Source organism: Eumetopias jubatus, unplaced genomic scaffold (genome assembly GCF_037043125.1).
Source record: "Eumetopias jubatus isolate StellerSeaLion01/CBP00866 unplaced genomic scaffold, mEumJub1_p1.0 scaffold_12, whole genome shotgun sequence".
Taxonomy (NCBI): domain Eukaryota; kingdom Metazoa; phylum Chordata; class Mammalia; order Carnivora; family Otariidae; genus Eumetopias; species Eumetopias jubatus.
The window spans coordinates 96,635,168-96,659,865 of record NW_028274818.1 but is presented as its reverse complement, the minus strand read 5'-3'; the positions used below and the strand labels follow the sequence as shown (position 1 = coordinate 96,659,865).

At 44.5% G+C, this 24,698-nt stretch overlaps 1 protein-coding gene across 1 annotated transcript in view; it reads right to left on the bottom strand.

The window, feature by feature from the left end:
* The window catches only part of CALN1 (calneuron 1), a 488,598-nt gene extending 467,139 nt beyond the window's left edge, over positions 1-21,459 (bottom strand). Inside the window, exon 1 of the mRNA XM_028109767.1 lies at positions 21,341-21,459. Coding sequence (XP_027965568.1) covers positions 21,341-21,459 — 119 coding nt within the window. The remainder of the gene's footprint in view (positions 1-21,340) is intronic.
* Positions 21,460-24,698: the final 3,239 nt, after the last annotated feature.

Below are 24,698 nucleotides of genomic sequence, written 5' to 3'. Positions count from 1 at the left end.
GGCTTGGTGGTGTGTGTCTTTTAAGAAATAAGTCGATTTCATCTACACTGTCAAATTTACTGGCATAAAGTTATTCACAATGTTCTATTTTTATTCTTTTTTTTTAAGATTTTATTTATTTGACAGAGAGGGAGACAGCAAGAGAGGGAACACAAGCAGGGGGAGTGGGAGGGGGAAGCAGGCTTCCCACTGAGCAGGGAGCCCGAGGCGGGGCTCCATCCCAGGACCCTGGGATCAGGACCTAAGCCAAAGACAGATGCTTAACCAACTGAGCCACCCAGACACCCCTATTTTTATTCTTTTAATCTGTAGACCCTGTAGTGATGTTACCTCTCTCATTCTTGATATTGCTAATTTGTGACCTCACCTTTTTTTTCTTGATCTAGCTACAGGTTTTTTAAATTTTATTGATCTTCTCAAAGAACCAGCTTTTGGTTTCATTGATTTTATCTATTGTTTTTCTATTTTATTGATTTTTTTCTGATCTTTATTCTTTCCTTCCTTGCTTTAGATTTACTTTCTCTTCTTTTTCTAATTTCTTAAGGTGGAAGGTTAGATTACTGGTTTGAGACCTTTCTTCATTTCCATATGGATATTTAGTGATATAACTTTTCCTTTAAGTACTACTTTATCTACATTCCACACATTTTGATATGATGCATTTATATTTTCATTCAGTTCAACACAATTTCCAACTTCTCTTTCAAGTTCTTTGACTCATAGGTTATGTATGTGGAAGTACATTGTTTATTTCCCAAATATTTGGGGTTTTTTTTTCCAACTATCTGCCTGCCTGATTTCTAATTTAATCTCACTGTGATTCATGAACATAACTTGTAAGACTTGAACTCTTTTAGGTTATTTATTTATAGCTCATAATATGGTCTATTTTGGTAGATGTTCCATAGTCACATAAAAAAGAATGAACATTCTGCTGTTATTGGAAGGAATATTCTACAAATTCTAATTACGTCAAGTTGAACGGTAGTGTTATTCAAGTCAAGTTTGTGTAAAATCTCCAACTGTAATTTTGGATATGTCTGTTTCTCCTTGAAGTCCTATCAGTTTTCACTGCCTGCACTTTGAAGCTCCTCCTTGAGTGGAGGCCTAGAAACTCCTCAGGCAGTATGTTGGGGCAATCAGAGGGCTCACTTTTTTTCTGTTTCTTAGGTTTTCCCATTCATTTTTTATTGTATTGCTGTGAAAACCATTGTTTTGTGTATTTTCCAGTTTCTATTGTTATTATTGTTTCAGGTGGGAGGGTAAACCCAATTTATGTTCTTGTTTCTTGACCAGAAGCAGAAGTCTCTTGAAACTCCATTTTTAAATGAAATATGTTCACCTCTTGTATTTGAACAACACAAGCAATTTCGGGGAATGTCGGACAAGTTTTGATTCAGACCTACCATTTACTTCTGATTCCAGGGAAAGCCAGTTCTAGACTGAAGAGAAGCTGAGAAAGCTAATAATTTGGTTCCTCTTCAAAATGATTTTCTTCCAATATTGACCAATGTTTAGTGGGAATTTGGGGACTTACATTTGTTTTAGAAATACCTCTCTATTTTCAAAATAAGGAACTTCTTATATGTACTAAATGGGACAAAACATTATAACATTTTTCCTTTTGAATTAGTACTAATTTGTGAGTTTTGCCATCCCACAGAGTTGACTGGAATTAATACCTCTCTAAAAAACATAAACATAATTTACATGAAATTTTTATTGCAGTCTTGTTGAAAACACATTTAAAAACTAGAATTTTCTACTTCCTGGTCTGTGGTAGAATCTATTAGGACTCATTTTCTCTTACAGTTGGGTTGGTGCCAGATGACTAGTTCTAGCCAATGAAATGTGTGCTAAAGTGATATATACCCCTTGGATATAAAAGCAATTAAAAGCTGGTGTGTCCTGTTGGTGGGAATGCAAGCTGGTGCAACCACTCTGGAAAACAGTATGGAGGTTCCTCAAACAGTTGAAAATAGAGCTACCATACAATCCAGCAATTACACTACTGGATATTTACCACAAAGATACAAAGGTAGGGATCCGAAGGGGTACGTGCACCCCGATGTTTATAGCAGCAGTGTCCACAATAGCCAAACTGTGGAAAGAGCCAAGATGTCCATCGACAGATGAATGGATAAAGAAGATGTGGTATGTATACACAATGGAATATTATGCAGCCATCAAAAGGAATGAGATCTTGCCATTTGCAACGACGTGGATGGAACTGGAGGGTGTTACGCTGAGTGAAATAAGTCAATCAGAGAAAGACATGTATCATATGACCTCACTGATATGAGGAATTCTTAATCTCAGGAAACAAACTGAGGGTTGCTGGAGTGGTGGGGGATGGGAGGGATGGGGTGGCTGGGTGATGGACATTGGGGAAGATATGTGCTACGGTGAGCGCTGTGAATTGTGTAAGACTGTTGAATCACAGATCTGTACTTCTGAAACAAATAACGCAATATATCTTAAGAAAAAAGAAAAAGAAGAAGATAGCAGGAGAGGAAGAATGAAGGGGAGTAAGTCAGAGGGGGAGACGAACCAGGAGAGATGATGGACTCTGAAAAACAAACTGAGGTTTCTGGAGGGGAGGAGGGTGGGGGGATGGGTTAGCCTGGTGATGGGTATTGAGGAGGGCACGTTCTGCATGGAGCACTGGGTGTTATGCACAAACAATGAATCATGGAACACTACATCAAAAACTAATGATGTAATGTATGGTGATTAACATAACAATAAAAAAAGATGAAAAAAAAAAGCTGGTGTGTCTCCTCTTTTTCTCCTCCCTTGCTATGTGACCCTGGAGGCCCTGTGCTCCCCATGGCATAGCTCCCAGATGGCGCAGCACGTCTCCATCTCTATTAGCCTTCATAGGAGTGACATATACACTTTATTCATTAAGCCACCAAGATTTTAGGTTACTATGACAAAGTCTACCCTAATGAATACGGTTTATTCTTATTTTATCTGATAATAAGGTAGATTTTAAAGGATATATTGAAGAGTATAAACTTAGATAAGGTACATTCAATTAATGACCATGGTGCTAGCTAACAGTTATGAGGTGTAAACCATGTGCCAGACATGGGACTAAATGCTCTCTATGAATTATCTCATTTAATACAATAGTTACACCAGTGAAATTACTCCACTCTGTAAATAGCACTACTCCATTCATTATGTTGTGACAGAATGCTGACTGCCAACTCTAGGTAACTATCTGGTTTTTCTCTGGTCATGGTATTAATGACATAGACCAAGTTTCACCTTGCAACTGGTGCAAACACATTCATAAAACTATCCAACAAAATAGGACACTACCAGTGAAAAATGTTCTTCACACTATTTGAAGGTACTCTTATTATCACGATCACAGGACCAATCAATATTTTATGTTACATAAGGTGTGCATAGAAATCTTAATTAACTACCATATTTCTCATTTATCTCAGTAACGTTAACACTCCATAGAGAAATGGCTATCATTACACTTTTTATCTATATAATTATATCTACATATATCTACAAGGATTTTCATACATTACATTTCAATACATTTCAGCAACAAATATCCTATTTACAATACTTTTCCTTCTATTCCATGCACCAGGGGGCATACCTAGTTTCTTGCAGAGTAAGACTTGCAGAGAATTGAAGCAGAAAGAAGAGCTGAATGAATGAGTGAGCGAGTAGCACACCATGCTGGCAACCTCAGAAAATATTTTCCTGCACTTGAGAGGTGGTTACCATGTCCTAGCATCAAGGTAATATTAAGGGAGACAGCAGCTGACAGCTCCTCAAAGTTTACATGGGTAGATTGGTGATAGATACAGATACGTAACTAAAAGGGTATCTATCTCTCCATATCTATTTCCGTATTTAAAAGTATTATAAATAGGATATTTGTTATCGAAACATAATATATGAAAAGCACTATAGATGGAGAGTTGGAAGCAGTGCCCGTGTTTGTCAATTTTGTGAATTCTTTAAGAGTCCAGAAATCCAACAATCAGAAAAATAGAACAACCCACACAGGTCCCAGAGCCCCAGACGAAATGGGTACTAGTTAAATTCCACAAACTGGTAAGGGCCAAGCTTCAGTAAGAACAAACAAGCCAAACGTGGAGCCTATCAGACAACATCATAACATGTGGGAGAGGATGTATTGCCCAAGAGGCTCAAGGAAATAGCTTATTCTTGAAGGTGACAGCTTAGGAAACAGAAGTAAATTCTAGAAACCATGTCCTTGGGGTCATGATAAAGGATAAGGAAGACATGAGCTTTGTGACCTTGGGACGGGGAGAGAACAAATGAAGGCAAAGGCAGAGATACAAATGGGGAAAGGAAGGAAACGTCTGGCAGCAGAATAAAAGCGCTCATTAGAGGCAATGAAGAGTAGATGCCTTCGGCTCAGGTCATGATCCCAGCATCCTGGGATCGAGCCCCTCATCGGGTTCCCTGCTCGGCGGGAAGCCTGCTTCTCTCTCTCCTACTCCCGCTGCTTCTGTTCCCTTTCTCGCCGTGTCTCTCTCTGTCAAATAAATAAATAAAAATCTAAAAAAAAAAAAAAAAGAGTCGATGTTTCACTGAAAAATAAATCAAAGCTTTGCTATGGGAGAAAACTTAGAAGATCCCAAAATGCAGAAGGAAAGGATGAAGGTTACACACATGTCAAAAAGGAAATGAATTAAGCATGGAGGGCAAAGAAATAGAGACGCAGCCCAAGAATTAGATGTGTTCCCTAGGAATAAACCCAAGCTATAGAAAAGAGGGAATAATAAAAATAAAGAATTTTTTTCTAAATTGATTAAAGTATGAAGATCAAAATGGATCACATTGTCCTGACAAAATTAATAAGAGACTCACACGTAGACTACGTGCTGGAAAATTTTTTGAAATTCAAGGATGGTGGGGAGGGTAGGAATCACTGGAAGGTAAAGGCAAAACACAGCATGAAACAAAACAGAAAGACGCTTCCCAAGCCTCTGGGACTCTAAGATGAATCAAAACTGTACGTGTTGCTGATCAGCCCTTCAGCTGATTGGTGTCCAAGGGCATTGTCCAGCTGTGACGCAGCGGTGGCCACCTCCATGAGGATCAGCAACAGAAACTTTCATGGCAGGCAGCAGAGGTTCAGGGAGAGGAGGTGGTACCTTGATGGTAAAAGATGATGGTTGAAAGGAGGAAAATGACAACTGTCAGTCAAGAGTCAAGAGAGCCTGCGCACACAGCCATGTGAGAAATGCCTCAAAGTCTTTGGGAAGCTTACATTCCCAAAGAGTGAGTGGCAGGCAGTCAGGAAAATGCTGCTTGGTGACTGTTATAACTGCGTTTGTAACTCAAGTCTATTTTGGGTTAGAATGTGAGCCCTGGAGAGCAGGACCGGTGGGATGCTGTCTTCACTTATGCCCCCAGCAGCTGACATGAAAGGTCCTTGTGTAACTGCAAGCACATGACTTTATTCTCACCTCCCAGAGGTTGTTCTGAGAAAGGCTGGGGGTGAGTCTGTAAACTGAAGAAGAGAAAAGCCCTTTCCAAAAATTGGCTCCTGTCCAGTCAAGGGAAAAAAGTGATGATTTCACAGCTTATTTCCAATCCAGAGTGAAAGTAAGCAGTTGGCTCTGTTGTCGTATTATTGTCACAACCATACCCACTTCTTGTACACAAATGCATCCCTGAGTATGACTTAGCAAAAGAAGGAGGAAAAATGCTTTCTCCATGATGAGCAGGGAACGTTTTGCTGGTTATATTGCCTTTAATAAAATAGTTTTCTTCTTTTATATGGACTTATGCTGAACTATCTCTGGGAATTATTGCTTGTCAACTGGGAGGTGAGTGACTTGCAAATGTGTGCATGTATCCATATTCTCTCCAAGCTCCTCTCCTAGGAGACCAGAAGATCACCAGGAGAATGAAAGCATATGTTGACTTTAACACATGGTGCTGGCACAACTGGACATCTGCATGCAAAAAAATGAAACTAAACACAGGTTCATAAAATTAATTCAAAATAGATTATAGGCCTAGGTGTATAACACAAAACTACAGAATTTCTAGAATAAAATATGGGAGAAGTCTAGGTGACCTTGTGTTTGGTAATGAGCTTTTAGATAAAATACCTAGAGCATGATCCATGAGAGAAAAAAATGGTAAGTTGGACTTTATTAAGATTAAAATAGGGGCACCTGGATGGCTCAGTCGTTAAGCATCTGCCTTCGGCTCAGGTCATGATCCCAGAGTCCTGGGATCGAGCCCCGCGTCGGGCTCCCTGCTCCGCGGGAAGCCTGCTTCTCCCTCTCCCACTCCCCCTGCTTGTGTTCCCTCTCTCGCTGTGTCTCTCTCTGTCAAATAAATAAATAAAAAATGTTTTAAAAAATTAAAATATTATGCTCACAAAAGGTCCTGTCAAGAGAATGAAACAACAAACCCACATTGGGAGAAAATATTTGAAAAAATACATATCTGACAAAGGACTTATAGCCAAAATATACAAAGAAATCTTGAAATTCAACAATAAACAAGCAACTCAATGAAAAAAATGGAGAAAAGATTTGAACAGACACCTCACCAAAGAAAATATACAGATGGCAAATAAGCATATGGAAAGATACTCCACATCATATGTCATCAAGAAATGCAAATTACTCCAACAATGAGACACCACGATACACCTATTAGAATGGCTGAAATCTGAAACCAAAAATGAGAATATCAAATGCTAGCAAAGATGTGAAGCAACAAGAACTTTCTTCCTTGCTGGTGGGACTTGCAAAAATGGCACAGCCACTTGGGAAGACAGTTTGGGAGTTTCCTACAAAGCTTAACATATTCTTATTATGATCTCCAGCAATCGTGCTCCTTGGTATTTACCCAACCAATCGAACCTTATGTCCATACAAAAATCTGCATGCAGTTTTATGGCATTACCTTTATTTATAAATCTATATATAAATCTATAGATTTATAGCAACTTTATTCATAGTCACCAAAAACTGAATGCAACCAAGATGTCCTTCAATGGGTGAATAGATAAGCAGACTGTGGCGCATCTCTAAAGTAGAATATTATTCAGCAATGAAAAGAAATGAGGTATGAAGCCACAAAAAAGAGACAGATCTTACATGGCTATACGTAAATGAAAGGAGCCAGTCTGAAAAAGGCTGCATACTGTAGGGTTCCAATTAAATGGCATTCTGGGAGGGTGCCTGAGTGGCTCAGTTGGTTAAGCGACTGCCTTCGGCTCAGGTCATGATCCTGGAGTCCCAGGATCGAGTCCCGCATCGGGCTTCCTGCTCAGCAGGGAGTCTGCTTCTCCCTCTGACCTTCTTCCCTCTCATGCTCTCTCCCTACCATTCTCTCTCTCTCAATAAATAAATAAAAATCTTTTTAAAAAAATAAAATAAATGGCACTCTGGGAAGGGTAAAACTATGGAGACATAAAAAGACTGGTGGTTGCCAGGTGCTTAGGGATAAAGGAGGAAGGTTGAATAGGCGGAGCACAGGGTGTTTTTTAGGGCAACAACACTATTCCACACGATACTATAATTGTGGATATACGGCAGTATGCATTTGTCAAAATCCATTGAACTTCAGGCCAAAGGGTGAACCTTAATGTATGCAAATTTTAAAATAAGAGTCCAGCAGAATCTCAGGATGGAATGCAGAATGTGGCAAATCAATCTGTATTTAAATGTATGAAACAACTTCACTGAAGGGATGGGGGCATGTTGACATAAGTAACTTTGGAAATGAGTGGATCTGTAAAACTAAAGGAAATGGAATTGCACATAAAAGCATTGTCTTCGATAACGTTTCCCACAGGTGTAGTGTTAGCTCATCTGACTATGAATGTGTTGCAATTAAACGAGTAAATGGATGGTGGATGGTAGGAGATGGCTTTCTCACTGTTGAAGCAGGAATTTACAGGTAAGGGCAGGCTACTAGAATGATCCGTGTGATAATGGATTAGAGTTGAAGACATCAGAATAACCCCTGTTTAGCTTAATATGGACACAGATGGTTACATGCAGAAACATGTCTAGGTACTTATGCCTATACGTAGGTTAACGCACACACATATATTCCTTGCCCTGTCCACTGAGAGGGCCCAGAACCAACAATACTTCAGTAGTAAAAAAGTACACGGAAGGCTCAGATGCTGGTTTCCAATATCATTCTCTAATAGAAGAAACCAGGCCAGCATGCTGGAGCTGGAAATATGCAAGATAAGCCTGGAGCATCTTACAGCGTCAGAAATTTAGGAAGTGCTCAAAACACAGGAGCCAAGAGCTCCCAGTGGCCAAGGCTGCAACCATCTGAGCAACAAAACAAAGTTGTATTGAATTATTACCCAAAATATAAAATAAATATCCATGAGTCCATATGTATGTAAACACATAGTTGAATAAAGACAAAATCTCCCATACAGAATTCCAGATAATTTATGTAGATACTCTGCCCTTACAGAGATGCAGATGGAGCATAACTTCTCATTTCCTATGTGTAGACTGAGCAGAGTAGCTTTCTTCCAAAAAATATAGTATGCAATCCAGTAATTCCATTACTGGGTATTTATGCAAAGAAAATGAAAACATGAATTCAAAGAGATATATGCACCCCTATGTTTATTGCAGCATTATTTACAAGAGCCAAGACATGGATGCAACCTAGGTGTCCGTCAGTAGATGAATGGATAAAGATGTGGTACACACACACACACATATTTATATATACAGTGGAATATTACTGAGCCATAAAAAAGAATGAGAGCTTGCCAATTGTGACAGCATGGGTGGACCTAAAGGGTATTATACTAAGTGAAATAAGTCAGACAGAGAAAGACAAATACCACATAATTTCACTTATGTGAGGAATCTAAAACACAAAGCAGAAGAACAAACAAACAAAAACCAGAAACAGACTCAAATACAGAGAAGAAAGCGGTGGTTGCCAGAGGGGAGATGGGCAAAATAAGTGAAGAGGATGAAGAGGCACAAACTTCCAGTTGTAAAATAAATAAGCCATGGGAATGAAAAGTACAGCATGGAGAACATAGTTAATAATATTGTGGTAATGCTATATGGTGACAGGTGGTAACTCTCATTAATTGTGGTGAGTGTGGTGTAATGTATAGAATTGTCAAGCCACTATGTTGTATACCTTAAACTAATATTAACATCATGTCAACTGTACTTTAATTAAAAAAACTGAAAAGAGTACAGTGTAGAAAGAGAGAAAATTAGTAACTTTACAGTGGAGAATCCTGACAAACACCTCAGCTAGGTGATCAAGGTCAACATGGACAGTGATAAGTCATGTTTATAGTATGTACCTTTGATAGGATGTGATAAAAATGGCACTTTACCTCCAAGGTCTTCCTCCCCAAAGCCCATGGCCCCAGTCTAATCATAGGAAAAACATTAGAAAAATCCCAGTGGAGGGACATTCAAAATACCTGATCAAGGGGCGCCCGGGTGGCTCAGTCGCTAAGCATCTGCCTTCAGCTCAGGTCATGATCCGTGGGATCGAGCCCCGCATCGGGCCCCCTGCTCAGTGGGAAGCCTGCTTCCCCCTCTCCCACTCCCCCTGCTTGTGTTCCCACCTTCACTGTGTCTCTCTCTGTCAAATAAATAAAAATTTAAAAATCTTTAAAAAAAAATACCTGATCAATACCCCTCAAAACTGTCAAGGTCATCAAAAGTAAGAAGAGTCTGAGAAAGTGTAACAACCAACAGGAGCCTAAGGAGACATGACAACTAAATGTAACATCACATTCTGGACGAGGTCCTGGAACAGAAAAAGGACGTTAGATGAAACCTAAGGAAATTTGAATAAAGTCTGGACCTCGGTTAATCACAGCATGTCGTTAAATGTAACATACCATCCTCATGGTGAAATGATAGTAGAAAAAAACTGAGTGTTGTATATATGGGAACTCTGTATTATCTTCTCAATTTTTCTGTAAATCTGAAAGTATTCCAAAAAATAAAGTTTATTTTAAAAAATGTTTAATCCTTCATATTGTCTCCCCAGGTGATGTGTCTTGTCACATAGCCATAGGCATCCGCCTGGCACATCCAAACCTGAAGCTTAGAACTGGCAAAGTGGGGCTCCTTCTAGTTTATGCAGCTCTTTCAGAAGTCCTGGTATCTGCCCTTACTGTCTGACCATCTTTCAGCTCTATGTGGCTGCACGGCCCTGAGTCTATGCTTTACCCTCCAACCAGGTGTGGCTCAGGGGTCTGCACACATCCTCTGTTCTGGGGACACCTTGGTGTTCCCCCGTGGCAAACAGGTTAGCTCTTCATTTAGTGTCTCTGCCCCACAATGATTGAGTGAGGCTCAGGGGAACGACCTGGTTGCCTTCTCCACATATTTAACTAGACCAAAGGCAGCATCTTAGGGCAAGTGCCCTGTCTGGTGGGCTTCCAGAGTCCCCATGAAGGGGTAAGGCAGGAGCCTCTGTCCCCCGGTGCTGAGAGAGAGACCAGCAGAACAGACTTCTTAGTTCTCCTTCCTTCTTACCGTTTGTCCTTCTCCCTCCGACCCATGACCAGAAAAGGGAGAGAAGTGTCCTTTACTTCTCTTGTCATATGCTCCTTCTTCCTTTTGCTGTAGCTTCACCGTTAAGCCTGAAAGGTGGTCAGAGGTATCTTCTTTACACTGGGAGAAGAATTCAAACGTCTGAGTCTCTCCTGTAGCCTTTGATTGTTCAAGTTTTCTCTGTCCATGAATCTTGGCTTTGAAGCCTAGTGCCTTCCTAAAAAGTCAGTATCTGTCATCCAGCCCTGGGGTAAGAAGTCTCTTGAAGAAGTCTCTCTGGGTTCAACCTTAACATCGACATACAGCAGTGTAATATTTGCCAAAATATTAGTCCTGTTACCTACTGCCAGGGTGTATTGAGTTCTATGGATTGTCCCTGTGAGGGGAGGGGAACTCAGAGGGACACGGGTCCTGTAACAGAGGTTGGGTTGGTTTTTTAGGATATTTTTGTTTTGTTTTGAGAGGGAGAGAGAGAGAGAGAGGCAGGGGAGGGGGAGGGGGAGAGGGAGAGGGAGGGAGAGGGAGGGAGAGAGAGAATCTTAAGCGGGTTCCACACCAGAGGGGAGCCCAGCGTGGGAATTGATCTCACAACCCTGAGATCATGACCTGAACCAAAATCAAGAGGCAGACGCTTAACCAACTGAGCCACCCAGGTGCCCCGAGGTTGGGTTTTCTAAAGAGATTTGCTCTGGGAAGGGCTGAAGAAAGAAGCATTAGCTCTGAGAAATGAGAGGGCAGGGCTGCCCCTGAGGCCGGGCAACATGGCTAAGAAGCACACCAGACAGGGTTCCGGGGAGACTCTCACCCTGGGGCGCCTGAGGATAGAATTCAAGGGGTCCATGAATTTGGCTGGGAAAGAATATATCTTTATTTTCATTAACCTCTAAATGGAATCCAGCATTTTCTCCGACTATGAACACAAGCCCCAAGGTGCAGTGGAATGAACGATACTGTGACTTTGCCACTCATTTTCCTACGAGGTTATAGTTGTGACTCATCCACAATGTTGCTTATACTTAGGACCGCGATACTTCAGAATTATGATAGTTATTACTCACGCTGCTAGATCGTATTATTTAATGCATCAACAAGGAAGCCCATGTTGTTATTATATCACACATTTGTTTTGTTTAATATTTTGATAGTATACTTAAATACAATTGATTTCCTTTGTTGTTGCCTCAATTATTCTATTTCATGCACTTAAAAACATAACTCACAGGCTTCACCAGACTGCCAAAGGGATCCACACATAAAAAGACCCCTTTAAAATATTTTTATTTTGGGGGGGACTCTAAGAAGATTTATTTGTAGACTGCAGTTCTCCCCCCAAAACTGAAATTCTCTGGTTACTCCTAAGCCTTCGGTAAAACCTATGATTGATATCCATCTGCTGTGTGTTGGTGGCGTTGCCGGGATTTGAGAGCAGGTACGGTGAAAGAAATCACCCTCTTGCCTCAACACCCTTGCCACAGAGTCTGGTGGTGACTCCTCTGGTTGTCCCAAGAATCCCGGGCATGAACCGCAAGAGAAGCTGCACGGGGCTGAGATGGTGCTCAGCCTGCAGATGGGAGCAGGTAACAAGACTCAGGTGCAGGGTGGCTTGGCTCAGAACAGACCTGAAGCCCACATGTTTCCCCCAAGGACAATATGAGAAAACTACCCTGGAAAGGGAATGGGGCAGACACTTGACTAACAGCACAGTGGAGCCGGTTATTGCTTTCTCTTAGGTCCGTCTCATCAGAGGTCCGTGGGAACAGGGGCCAGTGAGTCATACTCTCCAAGCGCCCCCTAGAGTTGTGGAGGGCACCACTCGCATGATGATATGTCGGGAGCCCCCACCACTTTCTCTCCTGGAACGCGCGCTTATTACCACTTTTCCTGAAAACCTGTCTTAGTTACTGTCTCTGCCCATATGGCACACACCAGGTTGGGATAACGTAAAGAGACGTACACTTTTCTAACATAATGTTTGAAATTACGCATGGGATTCTCCGATCACTGGGAGATCTTGACTCGCCCCGGCAACCAGTTCTTCCACGTCCCCTAGAAGCAGAGGTCCATCCCTGAGATCAGGCAGCAGAAGGATCCAGGATCCAGGAATGGAAACTGTGGTAGCTTTACAATGGGATACCCAAATTCTTTGAACTTCCTCCCACGGATACGAGCTATCTACGCCTCCATGTCCTGAATCTAGGAAGGTGTAGACTGCTTTGAGCTCTAAAATATGCCAGCAGTGATTTTTTACAAGGCAAAGTCATAAAAGGCCAACCAGGTCCTAGCTGGTCCTCTAGAAGGTTGTCCCTAGATGCTTGTCTTCAAACCCAGAGGCCATGCTATGAGAAGCACAAGTCACATGGAGAAGTCATATGCTCCCAGCTGAGCCAGTCCTTTAGCCTTCTCAGCCCAGGCGCCAAACACATGAAGAATAACCAAATGATTCCAGGCCCCAGCCATCTGAGTCTTTCCAATGGGAGCACCAGACATCACAGAGCAGGGATGAGCCATCCCACTGAAATCCATGAGCATAAGATGTTTTTAGTTTATGACCCCACTGAGTTTGGGGGGGGGGCGTGTTATTACAAAGCCGATAGTAGCCAGACTAAGGAGGGATTAAGAGGTCCAGGAGGAAGAGGCTCCAACCGTGGCCACATGTGGACAGCAGGTAGAGAGCAGGATTTGGCTCCAGTGGGAGAGTGTGGAGGAGAGGCAACGGACGGGCCAGGCCTGAGAGCTGTGTCTCGCGGTTCCCTTTGCACTCTGTGGTGGGCAAGACCGACTTGATCCTGAGGCAACGGGCTGTTTTTATACAGTCTTCTGCAAGCAGCAAGACTATTAAGGCATGCACTCCCCTGTCCCTCCCCTTCTCTGCCCCACTTTCTCTATAGGAGCCAAATGCTTAAATAAAAATTTGTTACAAACACCAGGCATGTGCTGGATGAATGTGGTCTGTCCCAACAATTCTAAATTTTTCCTAAAAGGGCTTCTGATGACAGAGCATAATGGGGTCATAGTCCAAAACAGCCCCCTGCAAGCAAGAAACCTCTTTGAATATTTTTGTCTTAAAAACTAGCATTCCACACCATAACATATCCAGTTTTGGTTTACAACTAAACTATCTTAGATTACCGGCCAAGAGATGAAATGGACATTGCATGAACGTGTGCTGTGTTTATCCTAGATTCCAGATACACCCTGGTCTATTGCTGCATCCTCATGCAAGGGCCAGAAGGACAGGTATACAGAATCCTAATGCCCAAAGCCCCTTCCAAAGAAATCAAATTCCTAGGGTCTAACTGGCTTATTGAGCATGGAGTGACTTTAGAGGATGCTTGTTAATGTCAATGTTGGTTTTTTTTTTTAATATTTTGTTTATTTATTTGAGAGAAAGAGAGCACGAGCAGCAGGAGGGGCAGAGGGACAAGCAGACTCCCCACTAAGTGAGGAGCCCAACGCAGGGCTCGATCCCAGGACCCTGAGACCATGACCTGAGCCAGTGTCAGACACTTAACCGACTGAGCCACCCAGGTGCCCCTTATTAACGTCAGTGTTAATCACAGGGGTCACCTGGGTGGCTCAGTCGTTAAGCGTCTCCCTTCGGCTCAGGTCATGGTCCCAGGGTCCTGGGATCGAGCCCCGCCTCGGGCTCCCTGCTCCGCGGGAAGCCTGCTTCTCCCTCTCCCACTGCCCCTGCTTGTGTTCCTGCTCTCGTGCTCTCTCTCTCTCTCTCTGTCAAATAAATAAATAAAATCTTCTTAAAAAAAGTTAATCATAGATTTGTGGCATGTTTTATTAGAAGAAGCACACAGAAAATGAATGGATCCTTAGTGAAAGGAGGATTTCAGAGAAAATCTCCAGGCGGGTGAAAGAGTGATCAAAACTTCTTAGCTAAGATCATTAGTAATATTTTCTGTGCAGTCCCTAATGGACACTTTGTGCATATAGAAACTTTTTCTTCATGAAGACTGTGCTCTTGACCCTATGCCTTCTCACTTCCCAAGGGATGCTACTCCGTTAATTATCACCTTCAAGCCCTTCTCTATTACCGCCATCCCCTCCACTCCAATGCCCCCTGTCCTCGGAGGCCCTTCCATTACGCAGATTGGTACAATAATTCTGGAGAGCAATTTGGCAAATCCAGCAAAAGAAAAAGTGTGTATACTTTCTGACCCAGAAATTTCACTCCTAGAAAATTTATATTTAGATATACTTGCACTAGTTCACAAGGATAATACACAAAGATGCTCATTGCAGCACGGCTGGTGGGAACAAAAATAGAGCAGCCTAAACAGCCATCAAAAGGGCACTGGTTAAATAAATCACAGTACAATAGAAAGGGATGTTGGCAATAAATTGTTAAGTTAAAAAAAAAATACTTGAGGAGCAACGTGACTACTAATAACAACAAACTGCATATTTGGATGGATATATATTCATTTATTCTCTGTATATTGTACAACTGCAGGGGGTGCCACTCGCATCGTATTCTTGTTTTGGAAGTGAATGTTGTACCCTGGAGTTGTACCACTACCTCCATGTGTGTGCATGTGTGTGTGCGTGTGACATGCTCCAAGGCCTGCCCCATGCACGAATTTATCCGAACACGTAAGCTCTATGGTGAGCCTATAAACTGCATGAGGAAAAATCTTTTCCCCATCTTATCCCCAGCACCCGGCACAGAGCCTGGCACACCAATTTATGATGTCTGAATGAATACCGGTGTGAACGTTCACTAGGCCTAGGGTATACCAGTTACTTACCATTTGCATTGATCTGAGAACCAGGCATGTGCTAGGAAGAGGAAATAAACACGTAGTATATGATTTCTAGGCTTTTACACACACACATTTACTCACACCCGGAGTTCCAGGCTCAAACTGCACTTGGAAAAGCTGAGTTAAACAAAGATAAACCATTTTCTTTGCTATAAGGCATCTCTAAGATTTTACTATGCATTGATATTCTCTAAGAGGTAGATAAACCATGGAGCATCATCTGAATTTTACTGACCATGAAGCACTTTTAGAGAAATATTGATTCACACTGATGTTCAGAGAATTATCAGAAGTAAACACATCCTGGGTGACCCAGAATCCTTGGATTCCCAAGATAGGGTCAGACAATCTCCTGGGGAATGAGTGATTGTCAGAGTCTCAGCTAAGATCATCTGCTATCCCACCTGGATGGCTGGGACGGAGGGAAAAGAGAAGAAAAGATGTGGCCAGTGTAACAAGGGAGAGCAAAGCACGCTTACTGATGTGGCAACGTGGCAGCAGGGACCCTCCCAACTGGGGCACCTGAGGACCGGGCAGGGCTGTCAGTGAACATCCCAGAGAAAAGGGGATGGGGGGAGGGCAACAGATTTCTGGGTTCTATGTGAAAAGTTCTTGATTCAGTAGGCAGAGGCCACAAACACAGAGTTTGTAAACCCACCCGATAAATTGTGATGAGCTAAATTTTGAACTGGCCCGCATCTTGGCATTACTCCTTCTCCTCTAACACTACCCTTTCTTCCAGCCAGAACATGATCAGTGGACTGACAGGGACAGAGCGAGTGAGGGGTAAGAAGTAAAAGAAAGGTGGAGGATTAGGATCAGTGTAGGCAATTTTTTCAAGAAGTTGGAGGAAAATTATAACATAGCAGCTTTTTAAAAAGATAAGTAATAAGAGAAGAGATGTTTATGATTAGTGGAAGAAGAAAGACATTGAAGAATAATAGAGGAGGTAAAATTGATGGAATACGGTTCACGAGAGAGGGTGGAATGGGATAGACGTCCATGCACATGTGGCAGGTGGTCCTTAGACTTGTAGAGGAACCCCTCTTCTACTATGATGGGCAGGGAGGAGGAAAATGAACATGAATGCAGAAAAGGTGACAGAAGAGTGGGCAAGAAGTTGAAGAAGTTTCTTCCTGGGAGCTTTGTTTTATTTGTGAGGGAGGAAGTGACATTATTTTTAGAAGAGTGGATAGGGGTTGAAACAGTCATGGTGGAGAATGGGGAGGGGACCTGACCACTAGAAGAACCCCTGAGCTACACGAGGACCCGCTGGGTTTGAAGGTTGTGCGTGTGTAAGGTCACTCACCCAGACCCCATAATCCATGGAGGATTTTCTCTCAGAGTACTCCACATCCTGAAGTAGGAACAGCAATAGCAAAGGGCTATAAAGCAGGTTGTCGAAGAGAGGAGTACTCCATGGGAGCTCTCAGAGGTGAGGTGTTCCTGAAGGTGACAAGATGATGGCTGAGGCCATGGGAGTGAAGGCTGAGAGGAGGAAAGTCACTGGAGTTGAAGTTGAGGCAACATGAGGTGAAAATGTTGACTGGTAATCCAAGGGTCATCTTAGTTTCCTCATATGACATCAGGACTCAGGACAGATATAAGACGCAACAAGCTGCCAACAAGCTGCTAAGGTATTCAAGAAGCATGGTGACGATCAAAAGTAAAGCAGGTGATGGCAACTAGGAGTGAGTGGAGGTGAGATTTTTACATAACTCTTAAGAGTTTGTGATTTAGAGGTCTCCCAACAGCCTCTTTAGGGGTAACACATCCCTGTTCATCTCAGGGGTCCTGGAGGACCTCCCCATTCTCCCAAGTGTGTGTGTGTACACACACACACACACACCTTGCTGCAATGAGAATGGGTCCTCTTCTCTGTTTTAAGTACTGAGATTCCCCATAAGACTTATTTTTAGAAAGGTTTTTGTGAGCAAAAAAACTGAACACGACTGATGAGGCCCAACCCTTCCCAACCCCACAATGAGCCCAAGACCATCCAGTGAGTTGATAGAGGTGCCACAGCTGCATCCCATTAGGGTACCATATGATATGCACTCTCCCCTAAGACACCCCTAGAGCTATTGCTGGCGATGAGGCATCCTTGTTAGGGCTGAGGAATTGAGTGCTGTTGAGATCCAGCAGAGCCTGGAACCCAGGAGAGGGGGAAGCTGTGGCCATAGAGGGGCTATGTAATTCCCTGGACACCTGTTACGGACAGGGCAGAGAGGATGAGGAGGAAAATGCGGACGGGCAGCCTGGGGGAGTGGGGAGGCCTCTGGTCAATTCCAGCCCAGCTATAGGGAGGCCAGCTTAGTAACCCAGCAATGGAGGTTGAGTTCCTTCTGCCTCTCACTGTGCAGGACCTTAAATCATGGAGGAGTTTATGGGTCCTGTTTATGTAGAGACTCTTTTTATAAGCTATTCAAAGCAAGGGTGGGAGGGAGAAATAGGGAAAGAAACGTTCCCTTTGAATTTCCATTGCTTTCAGAGTCAGCAATTTAATGAGTCATGCACTCTGAATCCTTGCTTTGTCTACACGTTTTCATTTCAAAATACTAAAAACACTTTGTTTGGAACATGGGCTATTTTTAGTTCATATATCAAGAGTGCACATCCATTTCTTCCCGTATTAGAAAAGCTTCCTTCAGATTGGGTTGGGACAGCACCACAGTGGTAGGGCTGTCTACTTAGCTGTCATTGTTGAAGCCACCTGGGCATCCCTCTGTTCCTGGGGACTCTCTTCCAGCCGGCCTTCTGGGCCTACTGACTATCCATGAGTCAGCTCTAGACCTGGCCTGAAGACCCAGATCCCATAGTCTGGACGAAAGGGGAAGAACATCTCCTCAGACTTCCAGACTGAGGAGAGACAAGCCAGGTCTTCATGACTTGTACCCTTGCAAGACTCAAAGAAATGAAGTAGAAGTGAAGGAGGTCCCCATCTATAGGTCATCTCCTTCAGGTATGTCAAGAGAAAGTCTACCCACACCTTGACAAAGACAGGAATAGGTAGTCTGTGGAATTCTTTTGTAAATTTCAGGAGATCTGGGAGAAAGACTGGGGGCGGGTAAAGAGGGGGTACCCTACTTCCCCAGTCCCTGCCATCTACATAGGATGTCTTTCCACACTGCACTTGGTGCCCCAAGCCAGCTTTATCTACCTCATTTCTTTTGTTCCATCAGTGATAATTGTCTCCTCTAGGGACCACTTTCTTTTAAATGCTCCAGCTTAGAGCATTAATACCAAGCACCTTACCAGCACTTAATGGATAGCCAGCCAACTTCAAGAATGGGATACAAAAACCAATATCTCAAGGCACTGGGTTGACAAGGTATACGCTTCTCTGGTCATTGCCTTGTTCTTCCATCCCTGTATTTATAGTGGAAGCAGCCATGTTCACACCCTCTGCCTCTCCTCCCCTGGACTGTTGAGTTGATCAGGAGTGGACAGCGATGAGCCTATGTCCAGGGAGATTGAAATTGAGCCCATACTGACTCTCAACTCAGGCTGGCTGCCAAATTGGCAGCGATCTGGCAAGGATAATTTTCACATGGACAGAGAAACTGGAGATGTAGACAGGCAGAGAGAAGCAGCTTTCTCGGGTTTTCTGTATCACCCTAGGCCCTCACACCAGCCACCTCTGAGGCCTTGGATTCTATGAGGCAACCCCTGCACCCCCAACCCCTGCCTGAAGTCTTCCAAACATGTTCCTCTTTTCATTTAGGAGAGCACTACTTGATTTCTGTTACTTTGCAACCAAAATGGTACCAGGAGGTGTGAGAATGACCTGGGGCAGGTAGATGGGACACATCAAGGAGATGCCTCCCTACTTTATAATTTTGCCTACTCTGCCTGTATCAGGTATAACCACATGGGCCACCACCCAGCATGCTTCAGGGTCTGAGGAGGCTCCTGATACTCTGTAAGCTAGCCCCAGTACTGTACTCTCTGGAGGATGTTCCTAGCTAAGGAACAAAGGACAATGTGCTCTGCAAGTCTTCACTGCTGGGGACTGATGTGAGAACATGTTCCAGTGGACCATGTTCCCTTCCCCTCCATGCCCAACCTTTGTGCTGAGACCTTGACAATGGAACCCACTCCCATGGCCCCACCTCATCCTTCTTTTTAACTATCTTGCTCTGCCCGTTGCGCAAGGAAATCTTCGAGAAGTGTGTAGGTATGCCCCCAAGGAAAGAGTAAGCAAATGTGTGTTTGTGGTGGGCCTGGGTGTGAATGCGTGATGGGAACAATCCTGGAGCCACAGAGACCCGCAGCCTGGGGTCCAAAAAGAATTAATGCCAACCCCCAAGGAGATGGCATGAGAGAAGCAGGTTCGTTCCACTTGGGATACCGCTGCCCCTGGAGACAAGTGAAACTAAACCGTCTAATTCATGCCCATCAGAATTCTGGCTAAAAAATTCCAAATCCTAAAGCCACAGGAACAAATGAGGAAATATTTTTCATGTGGGAATATGTTGAGCGAAAATGGGCTGACTCCATCAGACTTCTTTGTTGCTTCCTGTATGATAGCTTCATATCTAGTAGGGTAGACAACTGTCCTTTTCCTCTGTAGCATCAGCCACATTTGCCATTTGCCACAGCCCACACAGGACATGCAGAAATGTTTCTCTGTTCCGGTCCTGACTTCCTTCCCTCAACATGCCCCCCCCCCTTTCTCAGGGCAAGCACCCAGGATTCTATCACTTACCCCAGTCTGAGCAAAGGCCAACCAGAAAATTCACCCTTGGACTGGACCATTCCTCCTCTTGTGGCTCCTCTCCTGGAAGGGGTGAGGTGGGATGGGGAGGCCCAGCCCAGGTCATCCTCCAACCCCTGGCCAACCCTCCTGAGCCAACCCTCCGAACCTGCCCTTCAGCCTACCATGCCCTTGGCCAAGGGTCTTGTCAACTCCCAGCTTTGATTTCCCAAACAATGAGTTGTGTTGGAGAAGGTTCCGGATAGAGTCTTACAGCATTCTGTCCTGGGCCCTGCAGTCTAGCCCCCAGCACCTGGGAGAAATTACTGAAAATCAAGAGCTGTGGTCACCCGAGATATTCCCACTTCCTTTTTATCCCCTGCAGCCCAACCATAGACTCAGTCATAGACCCTTTTGGCCACTCCCAGCAGCTGGTGGCAGAGACGGCTGGAGAGCCCATTCCAAATAGCCTTAGGGTGACCATTTCAGAACATATCCAATTATATGACTCACCACAGACCAACTCATCAACACCAGCATCACATAGATCAAAATTCCCCTCCCTACAAAACCACCTAGAGTTGAAATTCCTCTTGAGTTTTTACATCCTTGAATGTTTCCGAGGAAGAGAAAGAGAGCAGAATGGAACCCCAGGAAGCCTGTGGCTTGGAGCACACAAAGTCCCTCCCCTTGAACTGACCCCCTCACCTGTAAGTGGGGAGAGGCAGGTAAGCCAGTGGTTACAAATGTAAGTTTTGGATTCAGAGACATTTGGACGGGAGTCCTGGGTTTACCTTTGCCTGTGCCATCTGGAGCAAGTTGTTGAATGTCTGTCTTACTTTTCTCCTGTAAAAACGGGGTTAATAACCCTCCCCTGGAGTTATCATGAAGATTCATTGAGATTATCTTTGCCAAGCTTCTCCTCCCATGCTGCCACACGGTACGCACTCTATAAATGATACCGGTTGCTGTTTTTCCTGACAAGCACCCCCTAACCTAATCAGTCCCTGATAAGGTCAGTTTTCAAACCCATCCCCTTGCCCCATCCGCACATCCCAGATACAGTCAATGGAAACCTGTCAGGTTCAAGATGTACAGTATAATCTCTGTACCCAGTTGGGACACCCATCCTCTCAGGACCCCTCCCAGGTGTCCTGTCCAGAGGGCCTCCTCTCTCCCCGCCCCCCACACTCGGACACTCAGCAGCAAAGGCTCCCAGCCCCCGCACCACCCCCTACCTGAGGGCTGAAAACAATCAAGTCCTGAGCAAACACTTGAGAAAGCGCTTTCTCCGGGGGGTTTGGGGGGAGAAGACTTGCCAAGTGGGGAAGTCGGGGGCCTGGCTCCTCGGCGGCTCCTCTCCCCCTCCGGGGGCTCCTCTGCCCCCCTTTTCCTCATTCTCAGGCTTCCTCTCTCCAGGTTGCTCGGGCAGCCGCATCGGAGGTCCAGAGCGATGTTTTCAGAGAGATTTGTGAGCACATCAAGGGAACTTCAACGGAGACACACACTCTGCAAGGAGTTGACAGAAACTTACTGCCTGCACAGTGCTGGTTGGTGATTTACTCAAAGTCAGTTGCCTAAATAATTCACACCCTCCCTTCTGTGTTTAAACAGGATGACGATAGAAGCACAATCCTGGCACAAGAAAAATAATTACAGTTGTGACAGATGTTTAGTTATTAATAAGGCCTCGATGTCCCCGGGGGGTATTACGCAACAAACCAATACCGTGTCTTTGGAACCAGCCTTAATATATTGACAGGTACTTTTCCGTTCACACTCCCGTGGGCTTTGCTGGAGTGTAAGCTATGTGGACAGAGCTATAGAGCATCCAACAGGACTGCAGCTTGCAAGAAAGCCCAGCACCTTGCCAGTATAATTTGTTGCCTTGCTTTGGACATCAGCCGAGCCACAGAAACAAAGTGGGGCCAGAGTTAGAAATAGCCATCCTAGGGAGAGGACTCCTGCCAAGCCTCCTAAGCTTGTGACACTGCTCACAATCCCAGGGCAAAGTCATCCTATCTTCCTTGGACGAAACAAAGAGCATCCAAGATGAGTATCCCTTTACCAGCTTCCGTCCGGCTCACTTCCCACGTGTACGGAGCCTCTGGGTTCCCTTAATGTCCTCATCTCTCTTCTTTCTCCAATACCTGGTTAACCCCTACTTGGCCTTCACAACTAGGCTCAGTGAGGGCACCTGGCTGGGTTAAGGCACCCCTCAGCTGTGCCTACTTCTGCTGTTGTCCACAACCTCTGCCCCCTCTTTCTTGGCAACACTGCATTGAGAAAAGCTCCAGGCAGGGAGGAATTCAGATGCACATTGTGTCCTGTCGGCCCATGCAGGGACAACCCTCAAATAAGTGGTGTGCAATAAACACTCATTGAACTAACATTTAATCGATATTGGCTCTCTTTGGTTCCATACTGAAGTTAAAAGGAAAACAAAACAGTCTCAAGAGATGTGTAGTACAGAGAGTTTAACTGGAAGAATCTTGGTGATGACCCGAATAAGATCTGGTTCCCCTGCATCGAGTCCTTGTCTGAGAGAGGCACTGGCCTCTACCCTTTTCCTCTGGCAACGGACAGATGAGTCTCCATTCCTCACTCTTGGCCCCTGTATATCGCCTCCTGGGGAGAGGCGCCCTGCTCTACAAGCAGCCTCCTGATTCTGATGAGAGGTATATTTCCATGTCTGGGAAGCATTCCCCAGCAGAAGCCAGCCCACAGGGGACAAGGCTCAGAAAATGCCTTTAGGAAACACAAAGCCTTGAAGAGGTGTGTGCGAACGTTATCACTGTTGTCAACTACGGTTATAAATCTGTTGCATGGTAGGCACTGAATGTCAGCCCCATCCCAGCTCAGTGAGACAGGCTCCACCCTGTGCATAAGGTATGTCAGTTCCTAGAATGATGAATGGCATACGTATAAATTGACTGTGTGTTTGTAACTTCCACCTTGACCAGGAACCCGCATAATCTAGATCAGGGCTGGGCCAGATGGTCTCTGGATGATCGCGACTATAAGATCTTTGGTTCTCTGGGGGTTGTGGCATGTGACTTGGACTCTCCCCTAAAACCGGGGCTCTATTCTGTGTGATTGGGCTGGAAACTCCTGAAGGTTGGGGCCACAGAGACACCCTATAAAGAGACACCCTATAGAGCACCCGCTTACCCACACATGCTGCGCATACATCTGCACTCTTCTAGTCAACCCCAGTTATCATGTTAAGTTAAAAAGGAAAAACAAGTTTCCTGTGTCATTACAGTAGAAATGCAAAAGAAACGTGACATTTTATTTCCAGATAGGCTTTTGGTTGCCACGAAAGGCCTAGCACCGTGAAAGCTGTGATTGGCAGCAAACACCGATTTCAAAAGAGAGTAATCACCTCCCCATATACAAGAACTTCTGAACGTGTTGAGTCGCCTCCCTCATCAGTCCCCTCTAGGCAGAGTGGACGCCAGGGCAGGGGCACCCTCCAGTGCTAGTCTGCCTGCCAAGACAGCGATAGGACCTGCCAGGAGCTCTCAGCAGAGGATGTCCAAGCTGATGGTCACAAGGGCATTAGAACCCAATCGACTTAATTACTTGGAACTTTCTCGTAGCTCAACAGGAGCATAGGGCACTGGAGGTGGCAGCTCCCCATAAGGAACGATTGTTCCTGCTGCTCAGCTGGCCTCTGGTGCCCTTCACTGCGGCACTCATGATGTACCAGAGAAACACAAAGCCAGGGGCTGGTCCCTCAGCCAGAAGGGGACTTGGCTCGTCCAGCCAGAAACCATCTCACCAGAATGCTCCTCTCCAGGTCATAGCTGGCCCGACACACAATGGGGGACACCAAGCGGCCCTCCACGGGCTGGGACTGACGGCCCATGGCCAACATCTGCATAGAAGGTGGACCTGCATCTTCCCATTTCACTAGGAGCTTCTCAAAGCCAAGAGCCATGGTGCATGGACCTCCCAAGCCCCAGTGGCCTTAGGCACCTTGGGACCCACAGTAAATACCACTGAAAATAACCCTTTGTTCCCAAATTAACTGCTTACCTCATTTCCTCATGAGAATCCTAAGGGCAATTAATTTCTAGAATGTTTCCTTCATGCCCATTTGCCAGTTGTCTTTATTATCTGAAAGGTCAACCAGAAGCTGGTTTTTGAGCCCAAGCTTTGAAGTTAGAGCTTTGGGCTCATTCCTAGACCCACATTAGTGTCCTCTTCAGCTTTTCATTTTGACAAATGACCCAACCACTTCCTTTAACACTTAAAATGTTCCTTGAGCACTGGTCACTCACTGTGAGGCACACTGGGCCACTCAAGGGCTCCATCTGCTCCATGTCTTTTACCAAACCATAATATGCAGAGATTAGGGGTAGTGATGTGTTTAAGAATATGGCCAGTTGAATCAGACTGTGCAGTTCAAATCCTGGCTTTGCCACTTATGGGCTGTGTGACTGCAGACAAGTTTCTTGACCTCTCTGTGCTTCACTTCCCTCATCTGCAAAATGGACTTCATAATAATAGGACCTACTTTTTAGGATTATTGTAAAGTGCTTGGCATGGAGTAAGTACTACATATGCTAGCTATCATGATTAATTCCTTCCTTTTGCACCTAACAGGCAGTGGCTGAACACCCACTCTGTTCAGATGGGTGCTGGGCTGAACCCACAGTGGGATGGGAGAGG